This window comes from Pelobates fuscus, chromosome 7 (genome assembly GCF_036172605.1).
Source record: "Pelobates fuscus isolate aPelFus1 chromosome 7, aPelFus1.pri, whole genome shotgun sequence".
NCBI classification, from domain to species: Eukaryota; Metazoa; Chordata; class Amphibia; order Anura; family Pelobatidae; genus Pelobates; species Pelobates fuscus.
The window spans coordinates 190,597,195-190,609,903 of NC_086323.1; the positions used below are offsets into that span (position 1 = coordinate 190,597,195).

A 12,709-nucleotide genomic window follows, 5' to 3' on the forward strand; every position below is an offset into this window, starting at 1 on the left:
TGAATGAAACGCTTGATTGTTCGATGATCACGCTTCAGAAGCTTTGCAATTTTAAGAGTGCTGCATCCCTCTGCAAGATATCTCACTATTTTTGACTCTTCTGAGCCTGTCAAGTCCTTCTTTTGACCCATTTTGCCAAAGGAAAGGAAGTTGCCTAATAATTATGCACACCTGATATAGGGTGTTGATGTCATTAGACCACACCCCTTCTCATTACAGAGATGCACATCACTTAATATGCTTAATTGGTAGTAGGCTTTCGAGCCTATACAGCTTGGAGTAAGACAACATGCATAAAGAGGATGATGTGGTCAAAATACTCATTTGCCTAATAATTCTGCACTCCCTGTATAGTGTAAGATGCTGGATGATAAACACAATATGAATTACAGTTTCAGTATGTCTCACATTCACAATACAAGATGTTTTACTCCCACAAATGCATTGATACCTCATAAAATAATTTCCCACATTCAGAACATTATAGAATATCTAATCCGTGTGAGCACTCTGATGGCTAACAAGACATGCGTGGTAACTAAAACATTTCCCACATTCAGAACATGAGAAAGGTTTTTCGCCTGTGTGAGTTCTCTGATGTTTCACAAGCTCTGATTTACTGAAATAACATTTCCTGCATTTAGAACATGAGTATGTTTTCTCTTCTGTGTGAGTTTTGTGATGTATAACAAGGTTTGAATGCTGGCTAAAACATTTCCCACATTCAGTACATGAGAATGGCTTCTCTCCTGTGTGAGTTCTTTGATGGCGAATTAGGCTTGATTGACGGCTGAAACGTGTCCCGCATTTAGAACATGAGAAAGGTCTCTCTCCGGTGTGAGTTCTCTGATGTTTCACAAGATCTGATTTACTGACAAAACATTTCCCACATTCAGAACATGAAAAAATATCCTCACCTGTGTGAATTCTCAGATGTTTTGTAAGATCTGAGCGTTGGCTAAAACATTTTACACATTCAGAACATGAGAAAGGTTTTTCTCCAGTGTGAGTCCTGAGGTGGACAACAAATTTTGAATAATAACGAAAACATTTCCCACATTCAGAACATGAGAAATTTTTTGTTTTCTTATTTACTATATTATTTGTAGACATCTAGGATCCTGAGAGATACCTAGATTTTTTAGAGTTAGAAGCCTTGGTTCTTTTATGAAAAGATTTCTTCATAGGCTTGCTTCGTGTATTTCTGTCATGTCCTTCGGGATCATTTCTGCTGATGGAAACACATGAAAGAAATGAATTCTAAGTTAAATAAATTCTAGTGACAGGATTTCTTTATTGTTTATCATACTTATAGAAACTGACAATATTTTTTATAAAAGATCAGAAATGTGTCAATGAAATATAGTGTTTCAGAAGGTCATTAACAATAATTTGTGTCCTCTAGTCCCTTCACTTATAAATTGTGTATACACACTTACATTAATTTGCTTTGCAAAATTACATTTTGTCCATAAAGCCTCACTCATCAGCTTGTAGAAGAACACAATTTGCTGCAAGGAACTCATTCCACATTTTTAACGTCTCTAAATTTTGTTAGAATGACAGCCCCCACCTTCTACACAGCAGGATGAATTAAATATAAATAAAAGTCTTCAAAGTCTACACAAGTACATCGCAAACTTGCATGCAAGTAGTTTCACTCTTTAAAGGACCACTATAGTGCCAGGAAAACATACTCATTTTCCTGGCACTATAGTGCCCTGAGGGTGCCCCCACCCTCAGGGTTCCCCTCCCGCCCGGCTCTGGGGAGAGGAAAGGGTTAAAACTTACCTTTATTCCAGCGCCGGGCGGGGAGCTCTCCTCCTCCTCTCCGCCTCCGATCCTCCCTGTCGGCTGAATGCGCATGCGCGGCAAGAGCTGCGCGCGCATTCAGCCGGTCGCATAGGAAAGCATTTACAATGCTTTCCTATGGACGCTTGCGTGCTCTCACTGTGATTTTCACAGTGAGAATCACGCAAGCGCCTCTAGCGGCTGTCAGTGAGACAGTCACTAGAGGATTTAGAGGCTGGCTTAACCCTTATATAAACATAGCAGTTTCTCTGAAACTGCTATGTTTATATAAAAAAGGGTTAACCCTAGCTGGACCAGGCACCCAGACCACTTCATTAAGCTGAAGTGGTCTGGGTGCCTAGAGTGGTCCTTTAATAAGAGGAATAAAACTAATTTGCCAGCTAACAGCCACTAACAGGCTTCTTATATTAAGTTGCAGAGTACAATCACAGTTTTAACCCCTTAAGGACCAAACTTCTAGAATAAAAGGGAATCATGACATGTCACGTGTCCTTAAGGGGTTTTAATGAAGGAAGCGAATTGAAGTTGCACATAGGCTTAACTGCTGATCAAGTTAAAAATGAGCCAACAGGAATCACTTAGCAATAGTACAAGTTACTTGTTGCTCCCTGGTTCAGTCCAGCTAATGCTAGCAAACAATTTACAGAGCATAATATATGAATGGACACAGATATAAATGCGGGTACAGAAAATTTAATTGGAGAAGTCTTGGAAAGACTGAACAAATTGTATGACCTTCATATGTATGTTATACTATACTGCAAATAGCTTCTAGAGTGTTTTCCATGGAAATACAATGTGATATATAGTATAAATTAACTACTTAAGGAGCACATGACTATCTATGCCATCATGCAGAGCAGGGCTTTAATGCCATTGACAGCATAGACCTTATAAAGTATCATTCTATACCTGAGTGTCTCCAATCACCTGGGTAACAATTAGTGGCCCTAGACTAACAGATTAAATGTATGCGGTGCTCAGAGTGACTACTTCATATGGCTCTTTAAATTGGGCATACGGCTTTTTAAATTAAAAACACGGCTTGAAATTCTGGTGTGAGCAGGGTTAAATCCTTGCTCATACCCAGAGGCTCTGTATCAATTGATACCTAGTGCTCCCCTCTGTCATATTTAGTGGCCCCAGACCAAACGATAAACTGTGTGAACTTCAAATTGAGCGAGGCAGTCAGTCCTTTAAATCCCTTGAATTGTTTTAAATCCTTTGATTCCATAGTGGCAAACTAACCAAGGGAGACCCCCCATGTCTGAGATGACTGTCAGGGTCTTCCAGAATCCCCCCCCCCCCGGCTACTATGACAGGTGCTGGACTTTGTAGTGTGATTAGCAGGAACTGCAAGCCAAAGTTTCAGCAATATAGGAAAATATGGAGAGCAAAAAAACAGGTCGCAAGAGTATTCTGAGGACTGACAGCAACTTAAATAGCCTGCCCTTCGATGGGTCCCCGCTCAGAACTCAAGCTGGTTTTAGCTCATCTTGTGCCATTGCAGAGAGAACATATCTGAAGCATATCGGACTGGTCCCACCCATACGGGCAGTACAGATCCAAAATGCCAGCAAGTTCCCTCTGCACGAGAGAGACAGCAACCCCAGACCATCGTTTCAGCCTTGTTAGGCAACATCAGTGAGGCATAGCTGATATCTCTTTAGGCACCGTGAGCAAGGGGTCCACATCTGGATTACCCTTTAAACTAAAGGAGAGCAAAAAAACAGGTCGCAAGAGTCTCTCGTGCAGAGGGAACTTGCTGGCATTTTGGATCTGGTATGGGTGGGACTGATATGTTTTCTCTATAATGGCACAAGATGAGCTAAAACCAGCTTGAGTTCTGAGCGGGGACCGACTGGAGGGCAGGCTATTTCAGTTGCTGTCCGTTCTCAGAATACTCTTGCGACACCTTTTTTGCTCTCCATATAGGAAAATATGCCTGTAATACTGAAAGTAAATTGTTCAACTGCTGATATTACAAAAGGCCATTCTGTACTTCTTTAAAGGAACACTATAGCGTTAGTAATACAAGCCTGCATTTTAATGCTATAGTATCCCTGTCCCTAACTTAACCCCTTCAGGACGGAGTCAATAGTGCACGTTCTGATCAAAACAAAACGTAAACAAAAACTGGAATTTGCGCTATATGTCTGTTCACCCGTAGTTCCCCTCTTTCAAATTATATGCACCCACACTTATTATATATCATTTTGTTCAGGAGAAACAGGGCTTTAATCTATCATTAACTATTCATATATGGAACATCATTTATTATGAATAAAAGTAAAAAAAATGTGAGAAAATAAGATTTTTTTTTTAAATTTGCATTTCCGTCTGACATTTTAACTGTGAATGTCATAATACTGTTAGGTTTTACTGCAAAAAAATGCACATATTTGTAATCAGCGATGTCTCACGAGTACAACAGTACCCCCCATTAACAGGTTTTATGTTGTTTTGGAAAGTTACAGGGTCAAATATAGAACATTACATTTTCAAATTGAAATTTGCCAGATTGGTAATGTTACCTTTGAGACGGTGTGGTAGCCCAGGAATGAGAATTACCCCCATAATGGCATACCATTTGAAAAAGTAGACAAGCCAAGGTATTGAAAGTGGGGTATGTTTAGTCTTTTTTAGTAGCCACTTAGTCACAAACACTGGCCAAAGTTAGCGTTCATATTTGTTTTTGTGTGAAAAAAGCAAAAAACGAATATTTGGCCAGTGTTTGTGACTAAGTGGCTACTAAGAAAGACTGGACATACCCCACTTGCAATACCTCGGGTTGTCTACTTTTGCAAATGGTATGCCATCATGGGGGTAATTCTCATTCCTGGGCTACCATACGCTCTCAAAGGCAACATAACCAATCTGGCAAATTTCAATGTGAAAAAAATGAAATGCAAGCCTTATATGTGACTCTCTAACTTTCCAAAACACCATAAAACCTGTATATGGGGGGTACTGTTATTCTCGGGAGACTTCACTAAACACAAATATTAGTGTTTTAAAACAGTAAAACATATTACAACAATAATATAGTCCATAAAAGTGCCGTTCGTTTGTAAAAAATGCAAAAAACGTAACTTTTACTTAAAATATCATCGTTGTAATACAATTTACCAGTTTGAAACACGAATATTTGAGTTCAGCGAAGTCTCCCGAGTAAAACAGTACCCCCTATGTACAGGTTTTATGGTGTCTTGGAGAGTTACAGGGTCAAATATAGTGCTTGCAAATTAAATTCTCTGCACTTTCTCCCTGTGTTGTCAGGCATGTCAATCAAATTTTAATTAATCAAATCACATAATTACGTTAAAAGATTATTTAAATATACATGTAGAATTTTAATATATATGCATTTATAGGTATTTAAATTCTACGTGTATACTAATGTAATCTTTTATGTAATTATATGTATTTATCTATATATATATATTTGCGGTTATTTGTATTTTATATATATATAGATATATATAGAATGTCATTCTAAGTGTATTTTGTTACCGATATATATATATTAATAACAAAATACAGTTAGAATGAAATTACATATGCATATATAATTTATATTAAATTTTGTTTCAATATTTTATTTATTTATTTTATTATTTTATTTATTTATTATTTTAATTATACGTATTTATATATAATATATATATGTACATCTATTATATATATAATATATATACATATTATATATATGTAACGTCATTCTAAGTGTATTTTAATATTAATATATATACTTATATTAATATTAAAATACACTTTGTATGACGTTACATATATATAATATGTATATATATTATATATACATATTATATATATATAAAAATATATTTATTTATTTTTACACTTGTCTTTTATTTATTTTTTATACTTCCCACCAGCAGGGGGACTGTCTGATATTTCAAACAGTCCCCCTGCTGGCATATCCACAGCCAGCTATAGGGGGCCATGTGATCGCTCTTTGAGAGCGATCACATGGCCCCCGGGGGCCTGATTTGCCGTGGGAGGGCTGCCTGGGCTGTGAGGCAGTCCTCCCGAAGCGGATCGCGGCGGAGGTAAGTATAACTTACCTCCTGGGGCTGCAAGCCGTTACGGCGTGCTATGCCGTCATAACGGCGTTAAAGCCCATTTAACCCGTGACGGCATAGCACGCCGTAACGGCGTTAAGGGGTTAATAGTCCCCCTCTCTCCCCTCTCTCCCCCACCATCCAACAATTAAAGAGTTAAAAAAACCTTTTTACTAACCTCTTTCCAGAGCAGAATCTCCATCGGCACTGGCTTGGTTTCCTCCTGCCACTACATGTGTGGCGGTCACTGAACGAACATTAATGCTTCCCCATAGGAAAGCATTCAATCAATGCTTTCCTATGGAGAATGTGAAGCTGTTAGACACCCTAATGCAAAGTGTGAGGATGTCCAATGTTGTTTCACAGAGCAAAAAACTCCTTTAGGGACCAGGAAGCGCCTCCAGTGGATGTCTTGAAGACAGTCACTAGAGGTGTAGTTAACCCTGCAATATAATTGTTGCAGTTTCATGGAAACTGATGTTTTACATTGCATTGTTAGACAGGAACACTGCACCGAGGCCTCTTCAATGAGAGTGCCTATAGTGTCTCTTTAATGGGACCAATTCAACTTTAAAGGGATTCTCCAGTTAAAACCCCTTTAGTGACTTACCTGAGTCCTGTGCCCCTGGGCCGGATGTAGTTGATGGGGGGTCTTCAGCGTGGTAGTGGATAAGTAGGGCCTGGTGCAGGGTAACCGCACGCCCCCTGGTGTTGAGCACCAGCGTTTGTGCGGCCACTTACCAAGACCCTGATGCAGCTTATACGGAAGCCAGAGCAGATGAATGCTGAGATGTATCCAGTACTAGAAACAAGGTAAGACTAGAATAGGCACCAAACAAGAAAACAAGACAAAACTAGTAGAACCCAGAACCAGAGAAGGATAGAAAGCAGGACCCAGAACATGTACACAATGTAGCTGTCCTAAAAGACTGTGGTAAAATTGCAATTTGTGTGTTGTTTTCTATTTGTATGGGTAAACTGTATGTAGAATTTGTATGCTAACGAAGCAATAGACCACCCCAGAGAGAAGTGTGTACCTTATTAAGCGTTCACACTTCTCTAACCGCAAGTTAATCGGTACTTTATTGATGTATCTGGGTGGCCGCCGTTCTGTATACGAACACGTGGCGGTGGCCATCTTACGCACGAAAGTCTCAGCGGTGTTTGGTCAACGAGTGTCTGGAACTCAAATCGGACACTCGATTACCCGAACACCGCTGAGACCTCCAGGGCTCCGTAACTCCTGAACGGGAAGGCTAATTAGCTCCCCATTCGGTAAGTTTAAAGTACCAAACAAGGGGATTCATACGAATGCAAGGTTAATCATGGATGGCAGTATTTTATGTGTGTTTTACCTCCCGAACGAAGACCGACCGCAGGGCCAAAACACATGGAACCCTTTTCGGATACCACCTCGTGTGCGGTCGGTCAAATTACACCCTCCACATAACTCCCGAACCCCTGGACCGATCTGGGTGAATTTTGGATATGTTAGTCACCCAGATCAGGGCTACCAGGGGGTACCCAAAGTATTGAGTATTGTCACTGCGGGTTTTAGGGTACATTCAGAACTTGGGGAAAACTACAGTATGTGTAATGGGATTAAGTGTCATACTAAGGGGAGGAGACGTGTGGGAGGTAACTGTTACACTATTGGATACTGTACTGATTAATGTGAATCCCTCCCTTGCATGGGAGAATGCTTTATAAGGAGACTGTGTGGATTAAAAGTCAGTTCTGCTCCTGATGCTGTGTGTCGTCCAGTATGGGGATATTCGTGGATTACCGTATATACTCGAGTATAAGCAGAGTTTTTCAGCACATTTTTTGTGCTGAAAAACCCCAACTCGGCTTATACTCGAGTCATAGTCTGTATTATGGCAATTTGCATTGCCATATTACAGACTGGGGGGAGAGGGGGGCTGGCAGAGCTGTACTTACCTGTCCTGCAGCTCCTGTCAGCTCTCTCCTCCTCCGCGCCGTCCGTTCAGCATCTTGGTCAGCTCCCAGTGTAAGTCTTGCGAGAGCCGCGGCTCTCGCGAGACTTACACTGGGAGCTGACAGAGGGAGCTGCACAGACCGCGCGGAGGAGGAGGGAGCTGACAGGAGCTGCAGGACAGGTAAGTACAGCTCTGCCAGCTCCCCTCCCCCCCCCACTGAACTGCCAATGACACTGGACCACCAGGGAAGGAGCCCCCCTCCCTGCCATGTATCAAGCAGGGAGGGGGGACGAAAAAAATATATAATTAAAAAAATAAATAAAAATAATAATTAAATAATAATACAAAAAAAATAATAATAAAAGAAATTATAATTAATATATTAAATGCCCACCCCACCAACACATACACAAACACACACTGCATCACACACACTCACACTTCATTCATATACACACACTGCATCACACACACTCACACTTCATTCATATACACACACTGCACTCACACACACTGCACTCATACACACTGCACTCATACACACACTGCACTCACACTGCACTCACACACACTGCATTCATACACACACTGCACTCACACACACACTGCACTCACACACACACTGCACTCACACACACACTGCACTCACACACACACTGCATCACACACACACTGCACTCACACACACACTGCATCACACACACACTGCATCACACACACTCACACTTCATTCATATACACACACTGCACTCACACACACTGCATTCATACACACACTGCACTCACACACACACTGCATTCATATACACACACTGCACTCACACACACTGCACTCATATACACACACTGGAAATAAATATTCAATTAATATATACGCACACACACTGCACTCATACACGCACTGCACTCACACACTGCATTCATACACGCACTGCACTCATATACGCACTGCACTCATACGCACACACTGCATTCATTATATACACACACTGTAAATAAATATTCAATTAATATAATTTTTTTAGGATCTAATTTTATTTAGAAATTTACCAGTTGCTGCTGCATTTCCCACCCTAGTCTTATACTCGAGTCAATACGTTTTCCCAGTTTTTTGGGGTAAAATTAGGGGCCTCGGCTTATATTCGGGTCGGCTTATACTCGAGTATATACGGTACTTGTTTGCTGGAATTATTGCTTCATGGTGTTTTTACTACTTGTTCCTGAGCCTCACTGGGATCTATAGTGGAGTTAACCTGTGGAATACCAGGCCTCCGCTACACACAATACAAAAGGGAAACATTAACAGAACATGGGCAGGACAGGACTGGACTGTACGTGGACTAGGAATACAAAATAAAACAAGACAAGCGATTTGCAAGGCAAAACAAGAGGAGACATAACCAAGTACTATATATGTAAAACATTGGAGATTTAGACATACATAAATGGCCAAGATGTATGCAGCCCACCACTGCGCCAAAGTACTCCAAGTACGGTGGGTCCTATCTACCTAGATATGCATGACTAAATAAACAATAATAAAACACACACAACACTTACCTGCAAGAAAGGGGCAGAGGACTTGGAGCAACTGCCTGCAGGGACCAACTGAAACAAAAGGATTAATGGAAAAGGAACGGGTGTGGCAACATAAAACAAATATTTAAAGGAATCCAAGAGACTGGGAATTCCAGGAACAGAATACAGGAATGAACCCAGAAAACCCAGCATAAAGAAAACCAGACATAGAATAGAAAACCAGAAAAACTAAACAAGAATTGTAAAAAGAGCACTGGATACCAGAAGCCAAGGTGTGACCGCTGAACAGGACAGAGCAGATCCTGACAACTTCCGGCACCATGACCATTTCAAAACAAGCCTGAAAAAAATGTATCTTTTGTCACAGATATAAATGTGTCTTCTGATGACAAAGATTTCCTGTAAAGGGCAAGGGTTGTGTGGGGAGATTTCTTACCCAGAGAGCTGAGGGTCTGGTATCATTACATCCCTGTAAAGCTTCTTTTCTTCTTGAATTAGGCAGTCCCACTCTTCCTCAGAGGCATAAACGGACACTTCCTCAACTGAAATCGTTCCTAAACAATGCATTATTTACATTGTTACAAAACATCAATCTACAAACATCCAACGCAATTGAATTATCTGGAGATGTCTGGAGATAAACTATAGACTTGTGCATGGACAGAAAATTTAGTTTGTCTATATTGACTCATCAGAAAATAAGCACAATTCGCTCATGGTTTGCTTCAGTTCATTTGCATATTGTCACTTTAAAATTCTAAGTAACAGATTTAATTTGTAGCCTATAATTTAAAGAAGCACTATATGGTCAGGAACACAAACATGTATTCCCGACCCTATAGTATTAAAAACACCATCTAGCCCACTTTTATTCCAGTCTGCTGCTGCTGGCTCTGCCCCTGATTTGCCTGCTTGGCTGACATCATCAGAAGTGGTGATCTGAGCCAATCACAAGGCTTTCCCATAGGAAAGCAATAGATTGGCTGAGAATGTCAAGGAGGGCGATCAGGAGCAGAGACAGCACAAGCCAAACACAACCCTGGCCAATCAGCATCTCCTCATAGAGATGCATTGAATCAAAAGTTCAGTGTCTCCATGCAGAGGGTGGAGACACTGTGCAGCACTGCCCAGGGAAGCACCTCTAGTAGCAATCTGAGGAGTGGCCAGAGAAGGTATCCCTAGACTTTAATGCAAGCATGTCAAACTCAAAGTCTGGATCGGGCCACATAAACAAAGGTTTAAGTTTATGTGGGCCGCAAAAAACAAAAAATACCGTAGATTTTCATAAAAACTTAGGTTTATTTTAAAAAGTACAGTTTAAAACCCCCCAGCATCCCTCTCTACTAAACCACAGCACACTCCTCTACTAAATCCCAGCCCCCCTCACCACCCTGTACCAAATCTGATCCTCCCGCTGACACACACACACACACACACACATATTCACTGACAGACAGACACAGACATACTCACAGACACACACACTTACTGACAGAGACACAGACACACACTTACACATTCTTGCACACACATACTTTTTTATTGCTCCTTACCTTATGGAGCCGATGTTGGGCATCTCCCTGGGATCCTTCCTGCTCCCTCGCGCGATTTAGTGGTGCCGGAATATGACATCATATTCAGGCGCCCAGCTTCACTTCAGACGGCGCGTGCGAGGGAGCAGTGAGGAGCAGGAACACTGAGCACCCTCGCTGGCCGCCAGCGTCCTGCTTTCTCCCCGGCCGGGTAAGCGTTAGCAAAGTAGGCACCTGCAATGTGGGGAAAGTATGTGCCTATTCTGCTATAACACCAGCATGTACTCGCGGCTCAGTGGGCCGCTAAGACTGTCCTTGTGGGCCGCAAGCGGGCCACGAGTTTTACATGCTTGCTTTAATGTAAACACTGTTTTTTTACTGCTGAACTGAATGATTATACTCACCAGAACAAATACAAAAAGCTGTAGTTGTTCTGGTGACTATAGTGTCCCTTTAACACAGCAAAAAAGGTTGTGACAGAAATACAAACATGTATTCTTGCCACTATAGTTGTAATATTAATATTACGCCCGCCCTGGCTCCCCTGCTGTGCCTCCAACCCTGCTTCGATTCCGTGGCCGAGATCATCAAAATTGACAATCTCAGCCAATCCAATGCATTACCATAGGAAACCATTGGGAGGCTAATGCACATGCGCAGCAAAATGCTGCACTGGCCAATCAGCATTTCCACATAGAGATGCATTGGGAAAGTAAGAAGCCTCCATGCAAATCACGGAGACGCTGAACGTCAGTGCTGCATACTGTGCAACATTGGCCCAGGAAGCACCTCTAGCTTCTGTCTTCGTGACTGCAACTGGAGGTGTCTATAGGCAGCAATCTACAATCAGTCTATGAAAAGGCAGTGTTTACATTAAAATCCCTGCAGGGACATGCTAAAGACAAGATAAAGATAGCAGAGTGGGCTAATGCATCATCAGTAGAACGCCCTTGGGTTGCAGGTTTGAATCCCGGCAGGGTTGACTCAGTCTCTCATCCTTCCGAGGTAGATAAAATGAGTACCATTAAATTGGGTAATAGTAACAACCCCTGGATCTTGGGCTAAGGTAACATCCCCAGGACGTACTTGAAAACCAGAGTAATCTGAATGCACGTTTCCTGGTTAAATACTTTGTTATTATTATTATTAAGCTGTAGTTGTTCTGGTGACTACAGTGTCCCTTTAAAAGAGTAATTGATCACATGATGGCGTTAACAACATTTAAATACTTTTGATGTGGCCCATAATGTAACCAATACACTACAAAATAAAATTGTGCATGAAAATGTATTATCCACACATTAAGCCAGCAGTTATGATTACTAAACGAACACTGGCTGTTTTAAAACTAAAATTATATAAGGGTGTAACGGACGCCTTCCGTTGACGGATGCTCCTAGCGCTTCCTGAGGACTCCACGCACTGCAGACGACACCACAACCACCGCAGACTCCACAACCGCCGTAGCTTAACTGGAGCCGCGCCGTCTTCCTTCCACCCTGTATGAACCTCCAGCATTCAGGACCGTGTGGGGAAGACCTCTCCTCCAGGAGAGCGTGTCAGGAACAAGAGTTAAGTGATTAAAGCTCAAGGGAGTATGCAGAGCATAGCAATCCCCAGTGTGATATAGCAGTTCCCTCCAATAACGAGACAAGGCTACGTATTGAAGGTCAAGAAGATCTCTGGTTTAATTACACACACTCTGCTTTTATGCAATTCTCCCCTGCAAGGGAGACGCCCACATCCAATTAAACATTACCCAATCACAAAATGGTTACATCCCACAGATTCCCTCCCCTTAGCC

At 41.6% G+C, this 12,709-nt stretch overlaps 1 protein-coding gene across 1 annotated transcript in view; it reads right to left on the reverse strand.

Annotated features, from left to right (window-relative positions):
* Positions 1 to 355: 355 nt before the first annotated feature.
* Positions 356 to 12,709, reverse strand: part of LOC134568414 (gastrula zinc finger protein XlCGF71.1-like) — a 34,043-nt gene continuing 21,689 nt past the window's right edge. Inside the window, exons 2-3 of the mRNA XM_063426994.1 lie at positions 9,810 to 9,927; positions 356 to 1,228 (exon numbers count right to left, since the gene is read on the reverse strand). Of these exons, the coding sequence (XP_063283064.1) occupies positions 493 to 1,113 (621 nt within the window). The 5' untranslated portion in view covers positions 1,114 to 1,228; positions 9,810 to 9,927 and the 3' untranslated portion in view covers positions 356 to 492. The remainder of the gene's footprint in view (positions 1,229 to 9,809; positions 9,928 to 12,709) is intronic.